Source organism: Cyprinus carpio, chromosome A22 (genome assembly GCF_018340385.1).
Source record: "Cyprinus carpio isolate SPL01 chromosome A22, ASM1834038v1, whole genome shotgun sequence".
Classification (NCBI taxonomy): Eukaryota; Metazoa; Chordata; class Actinopteri; order Cypriniformes; family Cyprinidae; genus Cyprinus; species Cyprinus carpio.
Window position 1 is genome coordinate 10,728,019 of NC_056593.1, and position 21,040 is coordinate 10,749,058.

At 40.4% G+C, this 21,040-nt stretch overlaps 2 protein-coding genes and 1 pseudogene across 2 annotated transcripts in view; all 3 read left to right on the forward strand.

Moving 5' to 3' along the window:
- Nucleotides 1-637: 637 nt before the first annotated feature.
- The window catches only part of LOC109046961 (cathepsin G-like), a 68,262-nt gene continuing 47,859 nt past the window's right edge, over nucleotides 638-21,040 (forward strand). The window contains exons 1-3 of the mRNA XM_042712451.1: nucleotides 638-726; nucleotides 800-950; nucleotides 1,102-1,240. Of these exons, the coding sequence (XP_042568385.1) occupies nucleotides 666-726; nucleotides 800-950; nucleotides 1,102-1,240 (351 nt within the window). The 5' untranslated portion in view covers nucleotides 638-665. The remainder of the gene's footprint in view (nucleotides 727-799; nucleotides 951-1,101; nucleotides 1,241-21,040) is intronic.
- On the forward strand, nucleotides 10,200-11,648 carry LOC109046642 (granzyme B-like). Its single transcript, XM_042711889.1, has 5 exons — nucleotides 10,200-10,338; nucleotides 10,424-10,574; nucleotides 10,661-10,799; nucleotides 10,999-11,262; nucleotides 11,372-11,648. The coding sequence occupies exons 1-5, from the start codon at nucleotides 10,275-10,277 to the stop codon at nucleotides 11,525-11,527; spliced, it is 774 nt and encodes a 257-aa protein (XP_042567823.1). The 5' UTR covers nucleotides 10,200-10,274; the 3' UTR covers nucleotides 11,528-11,648.
- On the forward strand, nucleotides 17,092-18,376 carry LOC109046960 (annotated as a pseudogene).

The following is a 21,040-nucleotide window of genomic DNA, read 5'->3' on the forward strand; positions in this document are numbered from 1 at the left end:
GAAGACTTTGAACCCTCCTGCATTTGTAAATGAGAGTTATATTGTTCATGATTTAAGTTGTATAGTGGGTTTTCTTTTTGAGTTTTTGGGGTAAGTGTTGATCCTCACTGCTGACACACACACACACACACACATACATAGCATCACAGCTTTTGAACCCAGAATTAATTGTTAGCCCCAAGTAAATAATGAAAAGTGTGAAACAAGAAACCCCAGGATTGCATATCGCCAAAGTGAAAATTTTTTAAATAAATAAGTGAGTGAGTAAATAAATACATATATGTATACATAATACATACAAGTCAAATTATGAATATAATATGAATATAAATATATAATTTATACATGAATATAATGTTACAGGTTTGGTGTTCATAAAAAAGCCAATTTTGTTGAACTTCACGTTTTCTCATCGCCTTCTATTTTATCTGTGAGTTTTAAGGTGCAAAGCACATTTTCATCATTCATTTTCATGCTCATAGTACATGCTTAATTATTATCGTCCAAAACCTCTGTGCCTTAAATTTGAGACCACAAAGATTAACAAGAACAAAAGGCTTCCTCATGCCACAAAATTTTTTTTAGGTCTGGCAGCTCAATGTCTCCGCCCCCTTTAAAGTATATTTGTACAGTGTTTTGTCAGTGAGAGCTCACTGATCGTCTTCATGATGACCATCATCTCTCTGCTCCTGCTGGCCACTCTGCTGCCACACCTGACCTTCACTGGTGAGACTGACCGAAGTACTGAATTGATTAATCTGCTGAAAATTAGAACTAAACAGCACTCTCTTGTTCTCAGCTCATGTGGATGTGGGTATAGTGAATGGCAGGGAAGCAAAACCCCACTCCAGACCTTACATGGTTTCTATTCAATTGAATGGGCAACACATCTGCGGTGGATTCCTCATTTCTGATCAGTGGGTCTTGACTGCTGCACATTGCTGGGACGGGTAAAAGTTCTGATTACTTTTACCTGAAACATTAAGTTAAAATCACTTTTGAAAGACACCTGCAGTACAACAATAGAATGTCTCATATGTCATTAATGAGCATCATGACTTAATACTGTAAATCAATTTTTCCAATACACTCTTTCAACAGATATGACATTCTGACGGTTGTTGTTGCTGCTCATGACTTAAGCAAAAGTAAGACTTTGAACCACATCAGCATAAAGAACTACATCCTGCATCCAGGCTACAAAATCGGTTCTTTGCAGAATGACATCATGCTTTTGATGGTAACCAACTGTGCTCATATTACTTGTTCAAACAATATCTGGTCAGGAAACAGATTGTGAATAACATTCTGTATGACTTTCTTTAGAAATTTCTTGCTGAAAAAATACAAGGGACTTACTTTCTAACCTATGGAAAATAACAAGTGCCTCTTTGAGTCTATTTCCTACATTATTTATTTATTTATTGCCCATTGTAGCAACAAAAAATTGGCAGAACCTCGGAAAATATAAAAACATAATTGAGAAATTTCTTGTGGTTTTTATATAAAACTGTCAAAAATCAAAAGTACAGGACACATACTTTAAGAGGCACATTAAAACATTTTTAATTCACCCTGGCTTTTGGGGCTTCTGTCCTAACCACAAGTACAGCAGTAAAATCAGACTTTAAAAAGATTATGTTTATTATTAATGGTTGTGCTTTTGAATTACAGCTATATAAAAAAAGTCAGATTAAACAACCATGTTGGACTGATATCATTGCCAAATGACAGCAAAAACATCAATGTGGATCCTCTCTTGAATTCTTTCATGAACCTTCTTTCAATAAACATATCACATGGGAAGCATCAATCAGTCGTAGTGTCCTCATTGTCACCACACATAACTACAGTATTACAAGGGACACATGACCAAAGTCATTTCACATTAGTTCACTTAGTTTCCATCTTAGTAATACACTCAATTTCCAGTCAACATCAAAAGGAAAAGGAATCAAAAAGGTATCATAAATTGTACTTATTATTTATTAATTATTATTTTTTTTAAATAAAATAAAATCAGACAGATCAAAATGAAATAAAACAAAACAAAATAAGCCCAGAAAACCCTCCAGGATTTAATTTGTGTAAAAAAAAAAAAATAAAAAAAAAAACTTCAATATAAAAATAAAGAGGGAGGAGGCTAATTAGTTGACCTAGAAGAAAAAGAAAAAAAAAAAGAAAAAAATAACACCTTGATTTCCTTTAAAGGTAAAGTAAAACACTTTTTTAGTTTAGTTTTAACAAATCGTTTTTAAGTTAAATATACTGGAAATATAAATATACTTCTCAGTTGTATCAAACATGCAAACCACCTTAAAAAAGACCAAGTAAGTGTTTCTCCAGTTGAGTAAGTGCTACAGTTATCCAGCTCACCTGCATGTGCTAACATAACCAGAGAGACCACCACTGCATCAACAACTGCAATTATTACTGCTTTTTAAACAAACGATAAAATAGGCTTAACGTTTCTAGACCAATCTTCGACCAAACCACAGGCTCTGCGTTTCAGCACAATGCTAACACCCTCAAAATGCAGCGATAATTGAGACCCTTTTAAAACCAAACATAACAACATTAAAAATGAACAGATCACTCACTATATTAACCTTATTCAAAAAAAAAAAAAGCAAAGCATTCTGGGACCTAAAACTTGATAGAATGGTATACAAATAAAATCAGTTTTCTGAATAACAAAAGCATAGTACACAAATAGTACAGACTATCATTATTATTAAAATAGTACTAGATTATTTTGATTATAATCAATTAATTGTTGTACATTAAGTAAAGTAAACTAAAAGTGTGAGTTAGGATGTAGACCAATACCGAGATCCAACCAAGTACAGGACGTCACTTTTCAGACATTTCAAGACCTGACAATCGGTTTGGTGCAATCCAACATCCATCATGTTCAGTTGATGAAAACAAGCACCGTCCAATGCCAACAGGGGGCAACACACTAATCAGACAAAACACAAGGAACGTGTCTGTTACTCTTTTTCAGTGTCACTAAGTGAAGTGTGAATCAGCCTTTAGAGATCTAACCACATTGACACCATGATTCAGTTTTTCAATTTTACAAAAAACAATAGGTGTGGATTACATCATACATGGGGGAGAATAGTCTACTCCCATTAAGACCACAAACATAAGACCTATCTTTTCCACTATAGTGCAAAATGAAAGCCACATCAAGGTGTGATAGAGGAAGTACGATCTCTATTAGGTAGCTAAACCAGCCCATTTTGCATTAAATACCACCATCAACACTGAGGAGATCTTCAGCACTCCAGAGAAACCTTCCAAGAACAGCATCATGATCATCTCCGTGCTTTTACTAGTCACCATGCTACCATATCTGACTGTTCCAGGTAGAAAAATAATGAGAATTAACTGACTTCTATTGCATTATGTATTTTACATTTATTATAACTATACAATTTTAATGTTCATTTTACGCGCTGTTTGCTCTATAAATTGATCTGAAAGAACATTTAGTAAAGTCTACTTCTCATTTAACCAACCTATACAAATTTTTCTTTTTCATCTGTGCAAGTGGGTATAGTAAATTTCACAGAAGCTAAACCTCATTCAAGACCCTACATGGTTTCAGTTCAAAGTAATGACAAACACAAATGTGGTGTATTTGAACAGTTTGTCATGACAGCTGCGCACTGCTTTGAAGAGTAAGTGTTTTTTTGTTGTTGTTTTTTTAAGGGGTTGGATTTTCACTGTGAGTCAAAAAGAGACCCATACTGCTGCAAGGGTCTTCACGTTGGAAATGACACATTCTATAATAGTATGCAAACAAATGGGTCCACGACTCCAGAAACCTCTAAAAAAAAATAATAATAAAAAAAGGATCCTTATTGGCATTGATGAACAGATCTACTAAAGAAGAACCTATCCACCGGAGGGGCTTTCCAGAGTCAGCGTCAGAGCAGATCTACTGGAGGGGCATTGGATCATCGGCGGGGGGGCACTGTCGTTTGATAAATATTTTTTGACGCATTGGCAACATCATAGTAGCATGGAAATCCAGACCTAAATCTGAAAGATCTATATAGAATGACAATGAACGATTTAGACTTGGGTTTTTATCTAAAAGAGGAACAGAAGACAGCGCTGAAATTTGCTGTTTTGCCGACCGGATACGGCAAGAGTCAGTTAGCTCCAATGATCTATATAGAATGACATTCTACCCTAGAATGTTAGCTCCAATGATCTATCTATATAGAATTGTGACGAGTGGGGCGGGGCCGAGAGCCGTGGGAACCGAGCGAGGCCGGTGGAATGATTGGGAAATGAGCGACACCTGCTCCACTCACCGGTCTCGAGTCCCACGGAGGAGATTGGGAGGATACAAAAGAGGAGCGACGACAGTGAAGGACGAGAGAGGACCAGGCCTGGGCTTTATTTTGTGTTTGGTTTTTGTTTGTGCGCGGCAGTCGACCGTGAGGGGCTGTCGCGCTCTGTTCTATCTTTATTTGGTTATTAAAGTTTTATTTGAATGTTCGCCGGTTCCCGCCTCGGAGGTTCTTAACATTCTACTTGGAGGTTCTTAACATAGAATGTCATTGTATAATTTTTTTATTTTTATTTTTACCTGTCTTGATTCCTAATACACAACAGATGACGATTGTTAGTTAAAACGTTCAGAATACGATTCCATATAAGGTTAGTATAGCCTAGTTCAGCACTTTGCGAATGGACAGCGACTCAAGTAGCACGTAGTAGCCTATTCTCTCTCGCGTTCTACAAGTTCAGTAGCCTACATTTTTGGGAAACGCGCGAGGAATTGCGGCTAATGTTTATAACCTGGCACGTAGAGAGCGCTTTTAAGAGCTAAGATAGGCTAGGCTACATCGTTATCGGGAAACCCGGCCCAGAACAGATAGCCTAAACAACAGAACAGGACAGAAAATAATAATATAAATATAATATAGGCTAAATAAAAAACATAAAATAGGCCTACAATAAATAGCAATATATATTTTTATACTTAAATAATTAACAAATTACGACGACAAAAATAAAACACTGAATCAGTTTGAAGCTTTGAAACACCGGCAAAAAAATGTCCCCATCAGACAAAGTTTTTTCGTATAGATGTTTCTAAAAACTTAAGGTTTTTTTTCTTCATAAAACGAGTTGGACATCATCACACAAATGTCTGCGTATTAAATCTTTTGGCGGTTGCCCGGAGCTAGCATTTTGCAGAAGAAGCGCCAGCTCGGCTCTCATAGACCGTGGTACTGGTGGTCGTGGCCGGAGTATCTAAGTCTGCTGATTGACGAGGCTGCGAAGGTCTAAACCATTTTCGTAAATCCATTTTTTTTTTTTTTTAGAAATTTTTTAAATTAGCTGCTAACAACTGTCTATAATATAGACGGACAAACTGTTCTTCAACTTGAAATGGATTTTGCACGCGTGCTGCAAATCAAATGTAACAAGTTTACTCGGCGACCAATAAGCATTCACCATGACGAAGCCTAGTAACGTGCCATGAACAACCAAAATTATGCATTTTCCCCATTCTTTTTATTTTATTTAATTTAAGTTACAGTTTGAACATTGAATATTAAAATAATAACTAAAAGGGATATTTTTTTTGGGGCCACGCCATGGCCCTTTAGGAGGGGCATCAATGTCCGCTAGGGGGGGCACGGCCCTCGAATGCCCCACCACAGCGCCGGCGCTGAACATTTCCATTGCACAAAAGGTTCATTAGATTATTAAAGTCTTCATACTAAGAACTGTTCACTGATGGGTTCTTTGGGGAACCAAAAATGGTTGAGCTTTGAGCATGAGCTAAAGCTTGTGGCTTTGCAATGGAAGCATCATAGCAAAGTATGTAAATACATTAACATGGTTTCAGATGCATATTGTTTTAGGTTAAGCCTAAAATGCTGAAGTAAATTTTGAACAGTCTTCATTTACCAGTAAAACATGAATGCATGTTTTCTTCCTCATCTTGACAGAGGAGAGAAGCTGACAGTTGTGGTTGGAGCTCATGATCTCACTCATGGTTCTCGTCACATGGATGTGAAGTTCTACCACATCCACCCTGGGTATGAGTCCAAAAGTCTGCTAAATGACATCATGCTACTTCAGGTAAATGACTCAGCAAGGTTTTACAGAGCAAACTGCATTAAGACAATTGTTTTCTTAACTGTACGCTAAACAAAATGTAGAGGAACAGAAAAGTATCATGAATGTCCTACTCCCTTGGGCTTTGTTCACATTGCACACAATGCTGATCTGATAATAAGGACTGACTGGTCAGTTCATTTTGCAAGTGATGAAATACTTAAATTCATTCAGTGCTGTCAGTATCTGGTGTACATTGTCTCCCACACTAACAAAGTGATTCAAAAGCTACTTGAAACCTGATTTTACTGTTCAGACTGAGACGCATTGTGAAGGGTCAGTGCAGCCCATCCTGGAACAGGAGCCCATCCTGGGCTTAACTTCGGAACAGGCACTGGAGAATTGGAAGCCCCCTCAGGGCTGGATGAGGAAACCAAGGACAAAGGAGGGCTGGACAGGACCAGCGGAGACGTCGGAGAGAGAAGAGGGGGCAGTTCAACCTCCAGTTCAGATTCCCAGTCTATAGGATACTCCTCATTATGGCACTTTTGGCACTCCATAGTCCGCTCACCCTCAGCCGCGATGCAGGGTCAGAGCTCCATTCCGCCATCACACCGTCCACAGCTCTCTCCCTTGCGGTGGTCACTGCAGCCGGCTCTCGCACCGAAGAGGACCATCTTCGGACGACAACACGTCATCCAGGTAGCTGGTGATGTTAGCTAGCAGAAGGAACTGTCTCATATGGTCCTCGAGAGAACGTCCTTCCTGCTCCAGCAGGAGGAGGAGGAATTCGGGGCAAAGGAGGGGATTCATGGACACAACACTACGGGAAAAAAAGGACTGAGGAAAACTGGAAAACAAACAGAGGGGAGACACGCAATTTAAACTTTTTTGGTCAGGTCTTCTGTCACACTACTGTGCCGGAAGGAACACAGAGTCGAGAATAATCGAGAGAATCTTTATTAATCCAACACGGGGTAAATCCAACATGGATCACAGGAGGAAGCCACACATACTGACTTGTAACTGGTAGAGTTTGTATACATTTTGAAAATGATCAGCATTAATGATTGAATTACTTGCTGTAGCTATATGAAAAGGTCAGTAAGGGCAAGGACGTCAACTGGATCTCCATACCAAAGAAAAATAAGGACATCAAGACCAAGGTCAAATGCAGTGTTGCAGGATGGGGGAAAAAAAACCCAGCGAGTGCTAAGCTTATGGAGGTGGATATCACCATCATTGATGCAAAACAATGTAAGAAGTACTGTATGTGCAGGTGGCTGCGGAGGATTTTGCCAGGTACAAAGAATGTTCTGGACAAATCAAAAATAGTGTGACAGTTTCATTTCATTCAAGGCCTGTAACTTTCATAACTTTTCTCAGGGGGATTCTGGAGGACCCTTGGTGTGCAATAATGTCGCAGTCGGTGTTGTTTCATTCAACGAGCTAAACAACTGTAACTCACCTACACGACCAAATGTCTACACCAAGATTTCCAAATTTCTAAGTTGGATAAAAGCTATTCTTGAAGGTGTGAAGCAAGAACTTGATTAATAAACATTTTATTTAAACAATGTAGTCTGTTCATCATATGTGTCATTTCATTATGAATTTATAAAAAAAAAATATGACTGATTTGTCAGATGTGACACTTTCCTGTGGAAAGATGGTTTTGTCCCTTCTCGGCAGCCTTGGTTTCCTGTGGGGGCCGAGCTCATTGCATGTGGTCAGAGACCCTGTAAGAAACAGTCTAGTTTGCAAAGACATCTTAAAAAAGAGAGCTCTCTCAGGCAGCTCTGCCCAAACTCACACCATTGGTTGAACCACTGTTGCTATGTTTTGGACTGCACTGACTTTCATTGTATGAAGAAAAAAAATCAACAACAACAACAACACAGTTTTCAAAACTGTGAACTAGTACTAGTACTTCAAAACTGTGTTACTAGTACCTCCTAGATCTCTATGAGTGTCCTTGCATTATTTGTTTTGCACAAATTGTAGCTCTTATTTGTATTGAATTTGTATTGTGAGTTGTTACTACCTTGAATAGCAATAATCATTAATACTTGAAATAGGTTTTGTTTAAAATGAATGAACATGGATGTAAAAGCGCTTTAGGATATATTTATAGTTCACTATTATAAACATTTGGATCTGATACTTGATATATTATTGTCGTGCGACTGAATCTTCTTGAGAACATGATTTGAACCAGTTGATATAAAGTGAAATGTTATTGATTGGAGATAATTCATGAGATAGACAGAATATGAATGTAATGAGCTTTTGGATTTCCTCTGGCCAACCCATAGGTCAGTTTTTTTTTTTGCCAGATTCATTCCAGTGATGCACATGGATCGGAAGTCACGCCCGACCTGGAGTTGAAGCCTTCTGGTTGAATTGGGATTGAATGTTCGCACTCTGAACCCCCGAAAGATTCCCAGCGTACGTTGGGTGGCGAGCCACGGACCCACGAGCATAAGTCCCATGAACCCACGAGCATAAGTCTATGCGCAGTCTCACTTTCCCTCCTTCACGGATTGTGTGGTAGGATCCACGAGCACTGGCATACTGATACTGTCACGACACTGATTTAACCAAAAAGAAAAAAAGGGCCCCAACGAGCAATAAGACTATTTTTGATCTACATTACAGAGTTGAAAGCAATACCCAGTGCTTGGTTGCTGGATGGGGTTCGACTAAACAGCACAAAGATGTCAATGACCTTTTGGCCTTGAATGTATCAACTGTTGACATTCACAACTGCAAGAAAGCATGGGAGAAATACAAAGAAAGCATCACAAAACTTCCACCAAAGATCATCTGTGCTGGAGGATATAAACAGAATGGAGGAGTGTGCTTGGTAATAAACATACAGGAAAGACTGGGGCAAGTTGTCACAATTTCTTAAGTGCATAAACTATAAGAGGTTTTGAGAAAATTGAGAAAGATAAAGTGTGACAACTAGCTCCAGACTCATCTTCATATAGAAAGGTTTTTTGTTTTGTTTTGTTTTGTTTTTGTTTTTTATTATGGATGTTCCATTGTTCTACTATTAAACCCCATCTTCACATATATTCTTGCAGGGTGATTCTGGGTCCCCTGGTGTGCGATTCAATGGCAGTGGGCATTGTCTCCTTCAGCACAAAGGGGTGTAAATATCCTGTTTTCCCGAATATCTTCACTGATATTTCAAAATATGCACAAGCAATTATGAAGAAAAAAGAAACTTAAGAGTTTTGTGTTCATAGCACTTGCAAATTATGCTTAAACATACAATGCTGACCAAATAAAATTGTTATGCTGAAGACTTGTGTCTGTATTTTCACAATGACCATTTCTGTGCATGCAGATTGTTGTTTTTGAGAAAAACTACCTCAAAATGTCCATGATTTTGTGTATATTTTGGGTTACAATAATAGTGCATTTATACAAGGACACAATAAATCAGGGATGGATAGTATATAATATACCTGAATTTGTGAATTTTGGTTTGATATAAACATTTCAAATGACATTTTCCATCACTCGGGTACAAAATGAGTCATTTCTCTTCCAGCAAAAAGGTCTGTAAAAGGAGGTGTTTAACATTCAAAAAAGGTTGATTGGGAATTGATTTTTTGATGATACTAAAATCTGGGAATCCAAATACAATATAAAATTTCTAATACGAATTTCTAGTGTATATATATATACAGACCCTTTGCTCAGTATTTAGTAGAAGCACTCTTTTGATCTAATACAGCCATGAGTCTTTTTGGGAAATATGCAACAAGTTTTTCACACCTGGATTTGGGGATCCTCTGCCATTCTTCCTTGCAGATCCTCTCCAGTACTGTCAGGTTGGATGGTAAACGTTGGTGGACAGCCATTTTCAGGTCTCTCCAGAGATGCTCAATTGGGTTTAAGTCAGGCTGCAATATAACAAAGAGTGAAAAATTTAAGGGGGTCTGAATACTTTCCATACCCACTGTATATATACCCACTGTATATACTGTATATATATATATATATATATATATATATATATATATATATATATATATATATATATATATATATATATAAAACAGAGAAAAATAGCAAATTCTGCATCTTGCGTCATCACTGAATGTCAGGATGTGTCTTGTGGTAGAGAGCTATATAAATGACTGTGGTGGTCGTAACAGCAGCGCGTTATGAAGATGAGTGCAGCGTATGGCCTGTTGCTCTCAGTGGCTTTGACGAGCTTGATACTGACTGGTTAGTAAAATCATGCTTAACTGATTATAAAATGATAACTGAACCGATTTCTTGTTATCTCAGACGTGGATCTTTATTTGCTTAGGCACATTTGGAGCTGATATCATCAATGGCAAAAAAGCCAAGAAGAACTCCATGCTGTACATGGCATCAGTGCAGATTGATGGAAAACACAACTGTGGAGGATTCCTGATCAACCCGAGCTATGTGCTCACAGCCGCACACTGCGATGAAAGGTAAAGCCAACTGTTAACCTGGAATATGTTTGGTATTCAACAAAACGGTTTACTAATATGCAATTATGTTCATGCTATGAATAAAGTGGTAACATGACTGTGATCCTGGGCACCCACAACATCAGTCCACAAGGAGCAAATCTGAAAAGATATACTGTGCAAAATAAACATAAGCACCCATCCTACAAAAATCTCAAAACTGGGAATGACATCATGCTTCTGAAGGTACAGTATTCATCAATAGATTTAAATATATTATAAAATGAAACAATATTATTATTAAATATAAATGTATAATTAAATACTTAAAATTTAATTTAGAATTTAATAATAAAACATACATTTATATTTACAGCAATTAGCAATTAGATTAAACAAACCATTAATGGTAATCAGACCACACTTTTCATATGTGAAATTTTAGCTGTCCAAGAAGCTGAAAACCGGCAAAGGTGTGAAAACCATCAAAATCCCGAGCAAGGACAAACCGCTTAAGTCAAAGACCAAGTGCCAGGTTGCAGGATGGGGTAAAACTGAACAGGAAAATGGAGTGAACGATCTGCTGGTGACAGATGTGTCACCTATCAACTCCTCCACCTGCCAGACAATGTGGAAAAAAGTGAAAGTGAATCTCCCCAACAACGTCCTGTGTGCTGGGGGTTACGAGACCAAAAGTGGTGCTTGCAAGGTACATCTAAAGCAATATTTTGAAGAAAGTTCCTATTCTGTGAGTCTATATTCTTCTGAATTCGATAAAAATGTGTCTGGAATCAATCTCAAATGCATTGTCATTGCAGGGTGATTCGGGTGGGCCGTTGGTGTGCAGTGGGACAGCAGTGGGAATTGTCTCTTTCAACATGGGACGTTGTGACTACCCAAATGTTCCCAATGTTTACACTGAAATTTCAAAATTCAGAGGCTGGATCAAAGAGGTGATCAAAGGAGGTGCTTGATGCCTATGAAAATGCATTGTTTTGTTGTGCAGTATGTCAAGATCAGCTTTTATGGTGTCTTGTGAATGCTAGCTGTCAAACCTTTCAATAAAATGGAGAAATGAACAAAAAAACACAATAAGCAATGACTTTGCATTTTTTCTTTCTAAAGCGCCACTTCAGAGAGGGCGAAACCAGTTAGGGGGCTGTTTAATTCTCAACCACTGCTAAAGTTCACCACCACCACCACATCCTAAGTTACACAACAAAAATTAACGTAGCACTGGGAAAATAAATGAGAAGACGCTTACATGCTTTTAAAAAAAAATGTATATTTTAAGCTTCATTTAAAAAGGCCTTGAGACACAAGCAATTGATTTATTGTTGTTGCATGAAGCAGCCCAGGTTGGGGGAAAAAAGAAAGAAAAAGAAAGAAAAAGAAAGAAAGAAATTCCTCCAAAATGAGCATCTGCCATCACATCAGTTACTCTACAACAGAAATTCTCATCGGGGTGATGATTTTTTGATCTTTGACTTTTTGATTTCTTGATCGATCTTTAAGATGTCCACAACCTACTTTTCAAATGAATCATAGAGATTGTGATCTTTTATGTCCTATAAATGTGTCCTATTTATTTCTGTATCTAAATATATCTGTGCAGCTTTCAGTTGGCAAGACATTTTTAAGACAGCACAATCAAGAATCACAGATGAATGAGAAAATAAAGAGTTTCTTCTTTCTGTGCGCGAGCTCCAAGATGGAGTGGAACTCAGACAAAGTAAGTATATTTTGGGCTTCAGGTGCATGCGTAAATGGTCAAACACACAAGAAAATATTTTAAAATGTGTTTAAAATCAGTTATGTCTTCGTGAATGTAAACAGTTGGGAGAAAATAAGAGATGTGTCAGTATATTAGACACGTGCATTAGGTCTTAAAGTGACAGTAGCCTAATAACCCTGCTGTTGTCTATATCATTAATGTTAATCAGAGAAAAGAACAACAACAACAACAACAACAACAACAACAACAACAAAAAAAAAGAGGGAGAGAGAAAATTGCTCAGTGCTCTTGACTGTATAATTTTGGAGCTTTAATAGAATTCAGTGCATATTTCATTCATACCGATTTTTTTGTTTGTTTGTTTTGTTACATTTGATTTCTTTATTATTTTTTTGTGGAATTTCTTACCTGAATACTATTGTTAGATATCCTTATCTGAAAAATTTAAAGCAATGTTTATATTATTTGTATCTCTTGTATTGATTTGTTCTATTGCTTGTCATTTGTGTCTTTGTTTTAACTGTTTATTTCCCCTCAATAAGCTTGAGAACTTTTTACTTTTATTAGTTATGCTAGTAGGGTATACTAGTTTTTACTGCTCAGTAACTTGCAAAACTGTCTGCAAAACCAACAGGAAATGCACAAAACCCAAAAACCCAGTATATTTCCAAGCACATACATGTTCTTTAATCAGCATGTTCTGATAAGATGACACGTGCGGCCACTGCAAAACTTTAAAAAAGAGTCAAGACATGCAGAAAAGTGTTGGGGGATATCTTGACATGAAAGCAGCATTGCTCTGTGGTAAAGCTGAAAAGTGTTACTAAGTAATGCTTTCATGTGGTTAGACTGACTCCAAGCATTATCTAGTCTTAACAAGCTTTAAACAATTAGTAGTTGTTAGCAAACACATTCACAAAGAAGAACTACATCCCTCAAAATATTTGACATGATTTATTTTACATTAGACAGAGCAACATGAGATTCTAAACTTTTGTGCCTATATAAAAAGGGTGAATTTTGAATGGATCAAAGAGAATACCAATCCAGTCACAGAGTCACAGGCACGTCTCTCGGTTTCATTAATACACTCAGTTTCAGGACTTTTCAAATCTCAAAGCCAAAGTATGTACTTCACCCACTCCTCCACAGCAGGAGAAGCAAATGCTATAGGCTCATATGGATTAATCATTAAAAGATCACAACCTCCATTCAAACACATGCAATCTTATTGCTATGAGTTGATTCCACTATATTAAACATTTGAAATCACATTGGAATATTTAAACCTGCTTTCGTGCAGCCGCTGATCCAGAGAGTGCAGCCCTCATGTTTGAAACAGCTACTTGACACAGTAGGTTACATTTCTGTGTTGCAAACATTAAATACTAATAACGAAAGTATTGGGGTAAAAGTTTATACTCCTTATATAACTGATGTTGCGGCAGCCGCATTCAAAATGAGAAACTGACCTTTGGAACTAATGACGCTTCAAATAAAGATTGTAGGCCTATATGTTACATTATGCCAGTAGGTAGCGACCAGTGACTGTTAAAATACATTTGATGTCTAATTCATTCAATCAAGAGATTCGATCAAAAACGATTGAATCAAGTTCATTCATTTCAAATCTTTTTTTTTTTTTTTTTTTACATATTTTTATTTTTAATAGGGTCATTTATAACCTTTTATACTCATTTATAACAATAAATAAAACAATTTGTAAGAAAACATAAGTGAATAAGCCTATATATTATTTTGTTTTTGTCTAATGTTTTGTTTTCAGGATCATGGGAGTACCGTGATCTCTCTAAAAATCAATTATCCAGAGTCATAGTTTAATAAATAATATCTGGTATTTACTACTGGTATATTTATAATGCATTACAATGTAAATAATCATTTTGCATATATTTATTGTGTATTAACAGAGATTTCTGAGATTGTGATGAACTGAGATGTCTTATAGAGATTATAAATGCAGCGTTCTTTGCTGGCATAATTTGCGTGCTCACGAATTGTAGACAATTGTAGACATTATGAAATATTCATTATGCATTTATTGTGTCATGACAGAGATTTGTGAGATTGTGATGAACTGCGATGTCTTTGGCATTCTGCCATGCCAAACCATGCACGCAGCAGCTGTTAAAAAGTTAAAAATAACAGTGTTCTGTGAATGTTGATGCTTTAATAACAAATATTTATCAGGAGCGTGTATGCTGGGATTTCAGAAATTTCGGGAGAAAAAAAGTAATGTAACTAGTAATGTAACTAATTACTAATTGCTTTTGAAATAAAGTAATCAGAACAGTAACGTGATTACTTTTAAAAGGAGTAATTAGTAATTTGATTAAATTTTCAAATGCCATAGACTCAAGAGCGGAAGAAACAGAAGAAAAAATTGAAGAACAAGAATAATAACACCAACAGATTCAAAAGGTGCTTATGCACCTTCGGTGCTTGGCCCCTAAAAATGATTAGAACATTTTTGTTATACTCAGGATAACGATTTAAAAATGTAGAAAACAGACTCTTTGTTTAAGAGGTACTTCAAAACAATAATAAAAAAAACCTTGGCCTACAGGGCTTCTGTACTAACCTCAAGAATAGCAGTATAATCAACTGTTGTTCAGTCTCATAAAAGATATCAATTATAAATTTCCCTATTAATAATGGTTGTGTTTTTTAATTACCGCTACAGGAAAATTTCAAACTAAACAACAACGTTAAATGGATTTCTTTACCAAAGAATGGAGAAGATGTTGAGGCAAACACCCTCTGTAGTGTTGCGGACTGGGGAAGACTGTGGACTGATGGCCCATTCAGCAATCGTCTAATGGAGGCAAACATGTATATAATGAATAACACTGAATGTTACAAGAGGTGGCCAGAGATCAACTACTCAACTACTAGTCTCACAGTGTCAGGACTGGACCTGTTGTCGTGTGTCAGTTCCTGTTTTTCCTTATTTGGTCTGTTTCCTGTCCTTGTTTAGTTTGATTATTAATTGATTCCCCACACCTGTGTTTTCTCTTTATCCTGGCTTTATATATTTCCCACTCTTTCAGTTCATTTTTGTAGGGTCTACCAGTTACAGTATGTCTTCCTCCTGTTCTCCATATTGGATTTACCCCTGTGCTGGATTAATAAAGACTCTTTCGATTATCCACAGCTCTGTGTTCCTTCTGGCACAGTAGTGTGACAGAAGACCTGACCTAAAACGGTGTAAATTGCGTGTCTACCCTTAATTTATTTTCTGGTTTTCCTCAGTCCTTTTTTTTTTCTGTAGTGTTGTGTATGGAGCTCCTTCTTTGCCCTGAGTAGCTCATCCTCCTGCTGGAGCAGGGGAGCAGATATCTCCGAGACCACATGAGACCGTTCACGCTCGTAGCTCACACCACATCACCAGCTACCCGGATGACGCGCTCTGTGCTTTCTATAAGGCAAGCCTAAATTGCATGCAGAGCGCCATCATCTGAGGAAGGTCCCTGAGAGAATTTCACCACCTTTTGTGGAGTGGATTCTGGTGAGGAAACAGATTGCCACTCACCATCTGCCCTGTGAATAATCTTGCCAGGGCCACTCCTGACCCAGAGGCCAGCCTACCATGGAACACCAAAAGGGCAGAAATGAGGAGGAGGATCTTACTGATTGGGAATCGGAACTGGAGGCCTCCGAGGCCCGGACTCCGCCTCGGCCCTTAGTCCCAGCAGCTCCACCTCGGCTCCTAGCTCCCTCAACTCCAACCATCAATCCATCAGCTCCACCAGGCTCCCTCGTCCCTCCGGCTCCACCTTGGTCGGGCATCGACCCGCCATCTCTGGACTCCTCTCCACTGGCTGCGCCTAGTCACTCTGTCCCACCAGCTCTGTTGGGCTCCTTCCACCCGCCAGATCCACCTTGGTCCTCAGTCGCTCTGGCTCCGCTGCGGATCTCTGGATCTCCACCTCCGCCTCAGTCGCCAGAGCCCTCGGCTCCACCCTGGCCCCCCGGATCCTTGGCATCCCCCTGGCTCGTTGGCTCTCCGCCTCGGGCTCCTCCTTCACCTACTCTGCCGCCATTGGTTGGCCCCCTGGAGTCGGCGGCCATTCCTCTTCTATGGCCCCTCCCACCGTTGGATCCACCTTGGGCCGCTGTTATGGCTGTTGCCTGGGTCCAGCTGGACTCCTCCTGTCTCCTTCCTGGCTCCTCCCGGGTGGTCTTTGTCCTCCACTGGAGCCTCCTTCCAAGCTCCCACCTATGTCTCCTATTGTTGCCTACAGTGCGAGGACACACCTTCCGGGAGGGGGGCGAAATGTCAGGATTGGACCTGTTGTCATCTGTAAGTTCCAGTTTTTCCTTATTTGGTCTGTTTCCTGTCCTTGTTTAGTTTGATTAATTGTTTCCTCGTTATCCAGGCTTTATGCCCCAGTCTTTCAGTTCAGTTTTGTTGGGTCTACCAGTTATGTACGTGTGTCTTCCTCCTGTTCTCCATGTTGGATTTACCGCTGTGTTGGATTAATAGAGACTCTTTCGATTATCCACAGCTCCCTGTTCCTTCCGGCAACAAAAGTTTTTGAACACAAAATGTGATTTAACCAAAGCTAGAGATAACAAGCTCAAGTTGAGCTTTGAGCATGAGCTTTGAGCTTGTGGCTTTGCAACGGAAGCATCATAGCATAGTATGTATATGCATTAACATGGTTTCAAACGCATATTGTTTTAAGTCAAGCCTAAAATGCTTAAGTAAATTTTGAAACGCATGTTTTCTTTCTCATCTTGACATAGGAGAGAAGCTGACAGCTGTGGTTGGAGCTCATGGTTACACTTTTGGTTCTCGCCACATGGATGTGAAGTTCTACCACATCCACCCTGGGAATGAGTCTAAAAGTCTGCTAAATGACATCATGCTACTTCAGGTAAATGACTCAGATGTTTTTTTGGTTTTGCAGATTAAACTGCAATGAAACAATTGTTTTCTTATCTGTAGCCAAAACAAAATTTTGAGGAACAGAAAAGAATCATGAATGTCCTACTCCCTTGGGCTTTGTTCACATTGCACACAATGCTGATTTGGATTCACATCTGATAATAAGGACTGACAGGTCAGTTCATTTTGCAAGTGATAAAATACTTTAATTCATTCAGTGCTGTTAGTATCTGATGTACATTGTCTCCCACACTAACAAAGTGATTTAAAAGCTACTTGAAACCTGATTTGACTGTTCAGACTGAGACACATTGTGGATTTGAATTGGATTTCACAACACATATGTGACTTGGATTGGGAATTTGCTAATTAGAATCTTTTGTTCTAATTACAAGATTTAATATCGGATATGCCACAAAATCAGATTTTTGTGTCAACAAAACCTTTTTGATTACTATGAATAATTTAGTATTTTCATGTTTCATGTAATTGTTTTAAGTATACATATGTAACAATTACAAAAATACTAACAAACCTAGTAATCCCATTATCCTCATAAATACCAAAAAAAACAAAAAAACAAAAACAAACGTTGGTCATCCAATTTGTATGCATTTTAAAAAATGATCAGCATTAATAATTTAATTACTTGCTGTAGTTACATGAAAAGGTCAATAAAAGCAAGAACGTCAACTGGATCTCCATACCAAAGAAAAATAAGGACATCAAGACCAAGGTCAAATGGAGTGTTGCAGGATGGGGGAAGAAAACCACCAAAGGTGCAGTGAGTGCTAAGCTTATGGAGGTGGACGTCACCATCATTAATGCAAAACAATGTAAGAAGTACTGGGGAAAAAAAACTACTCCATCTCACGCATGGTGTGTGCAGGTGGCTGCGGAGGATTTTGCCAGGTACAAAGCAACAGATCATAAATAGTATGACCGTTTTATCTCATTCATGGCCTGTAACTTTCATAACTTTTCTCAAGGGTATTCTGGAGGACCCTTGGTGTGCAATAATGTCGCAGTCAGTGTTGTTTCATTCAAAGAGCGAAACAACTGTAACTCACCCAAACTACCAAATGTCTACACCAAGATTTGCAAATTTTTAAGCTGGATAAAAGCTATTCTTGAAGGTGTGAAGCAAGAACTTGATTAATAAACATTTTATTTAAACAATGTAGTCTGTTGATCATATGTGTCATTTCATTATGAATTTATTGAAAATATTATGAGTGATTTGTCAGATGTGACACTTTTCTATGGAAAGATGGTTCCCTTTCAGTCGGTCACTCTCGACGCCACGTCGGTGACCGACGAAAATGGGATATCGCTTCGATAGACCAATCTACTTTGAGTGTAAACTAAACGAGCCAATGCACATTGGCATGCAATTATTGCATCCAGCTGCCGCTGATCACAGCGTGAGTATAATAAGGCAGCAGGTGCAATGCATACCAGCTTGTCGCTTCGGAGCTGAGCATTAGTATCGTTCTGCTCAACTGTGTCTGCTGTGAACTACGAGTTCAGCACGGTCTCGGAATCTTCGTGTGTTGGCGAGATGGCGCTTCATTGGTGGTCGTTCCAGCGTCGAGTGGATTACACACTTCAGGCTGCACTACCCCCTGTCGTGTTGCAAGTGGCCAATCCCCCTGTGCGCCTCAGCACTAAAAGAGCATTTCCTTAAGAGCAAATTTATCTAAAAGAGCTTCATGGGTGCGTCTTTGTAAAGACGACAGATCATCCTTATAAGGATGCCATTTCACCCGTGCGTTTCTGGGTGCGGTCATTACCTGGCAACGGGTGATGGTCACGATTGCTGCCTCACGTGTCTGGGCAAACACGCTGAGGTAGCTTTTGTGGATGAGTCATCTTCCTTCTGCGAGAAGATGACCATCTCGGAGCTGCGAACCAGGCTCCGTTTCCTTCAAAAAAGGGGGCGGAGTCCCATTGCCGCTGCCCCGATCTGGGGCTCGTTCTGGCAGCTGAGAGACGAGAACCACTTCCAGCAGTAGCACGGGCGGTTTGAGGATTACAGTGGTGGCAAACCCTGCAGGGAACCAACCCTCTGGGGACCATCACTCCTCTTGCATCTCCGATCCAGAGGAGTAACCCACTGAATGCTCTGGGCCCTCTTCAAAGAGCGTACCAGTGGTATCCAGTGGGCCTCCCCCCAACCAGATGTCGATCTCAGCATCGGAGGGAGAGCTGTCAGATGAAGATTCATGCTGTGGCGTTACTGCAGGTGCACCAGGCCAAGGCACTGAAGGACCTGCACAAGGGTGGTCACGATCCAGAAGTTCTGAAAGAACTCAGAACCGCCACTGGCCTTGTGCTCCGAGTGATGAGGGTCACCGTGCATTCTCTGGGTCGTGCGATGTCCACGCTTGTGGTCCAGGAGCGCCATCTCTGGCTGAGAATGAGGGACGCCGACAAAGATCAGTTCCTTAATGCCTGTGTCCTAGACCGGCATCTTCGGAGACGTGGTCGAGAACCTGGCCCAGCAGTTCTCGGCTGCACGGGAGCAGATTGAGGGAGTCCAACCTTCTGCCCGGCGGGCAGCTGCTGCCTCCACCCATCCACCAGTTGCAGCGCCCCAGCCTGCTCGTCGCCGAGGGCGGCCCCCTGTGTCCACCCCGCTCCCGTGCCGCATCTGCAGCAGCCTCCAGCAAGTGGCGCCGTAGAGCTGGGCGTAGGCAGGCCGCCCCACCAGTCCTGGCCCCGTCAAACCTGGCGGTGAGCGGAAGAGCAAGAGGCCCCGGGACGGGTAGCCCAGAGAGAGGTAGCCGCTTTCTGGGGGTGGTGAAAGCACCTCTCCCTTCCCTGGAGGAGGGCCGGGGGAGAATCTGGAAATCTCGACGAGAGAGCGGTTTTCTCTGTCTCTTGGTCCCAGGACAGAGAACGGCCAAACACCGGACCTCACTCATCCTCCTCCTTCGCCAGATGGCAGCAGCGGGCGGTTCGAGAGCTTCAACAAAGGCCCTACTCACGCACCCTCTGCCAACCCGTGGAACCAGTTGAGCCCTGCACCCCACACACGCACCACACTCAGGCCTGCTCACAAGCCGCCCGAGATGGGTCCCTGTGTTCCACCTCGCTGCCCCACTGCGGGTACGGCTGTGGTTCCGCTGGTCCCACTTGTACGGTTTCTAAGCGCCTGGTAAGCGCTACCCAGCAAGTCTCGCTGGCTTCTGTGGACCATCAGCCTCGGCTATGCGATTCAGTTCGCCCGGCATCCCCCCAAGTTCAGCGGTATCCGCTTCACTACAGTGAAAGCGTCCGATACCCCTGTTCTGCGGGAAGAGATCGCAGTCCTACTGGCGAAGGACGCGATAGAGCCGGTCCCTACAGCCGATATGATTAAACCGTTCCACACACCTTACACCATTCAACACAATAAAGCAGAAACGCAACGACCGATCTTGGATCTGCGAGTTTTGAACCGGGCCCTTCATCGGCTACCGTTCAAGATGTTGACGCAGAAACGCATCTTCGTGTGCGTCCGTCCCCAAGATTGGTTTGCAGCGATCGACCTGAAGGGCGCGTACTTTCATGTGTCGATCCTTCTGCGCCACAGACCTTTTCTGCGGTTTGCGTTCGAAGGACAGGCATATCAGTACAAGGTCCTGCCCTTCTGGCTGTCCCTGCCTCCCCCGTGTCTTCACGAAAGTCGCGGAGGTGGCTCTTGTTCCCCTCAGAGAGCAGGGTGTTCGCATTCTCAACTATCTAGATGATTGGCTGATACTAGCACAATCTCGGGATCAGTTGTGTGAGCACAAGGACCTGGTGCACCGGCACCTCAGCCTGTTGGGCCTTCGGGTCAACTGGGAAAAGAGCAAA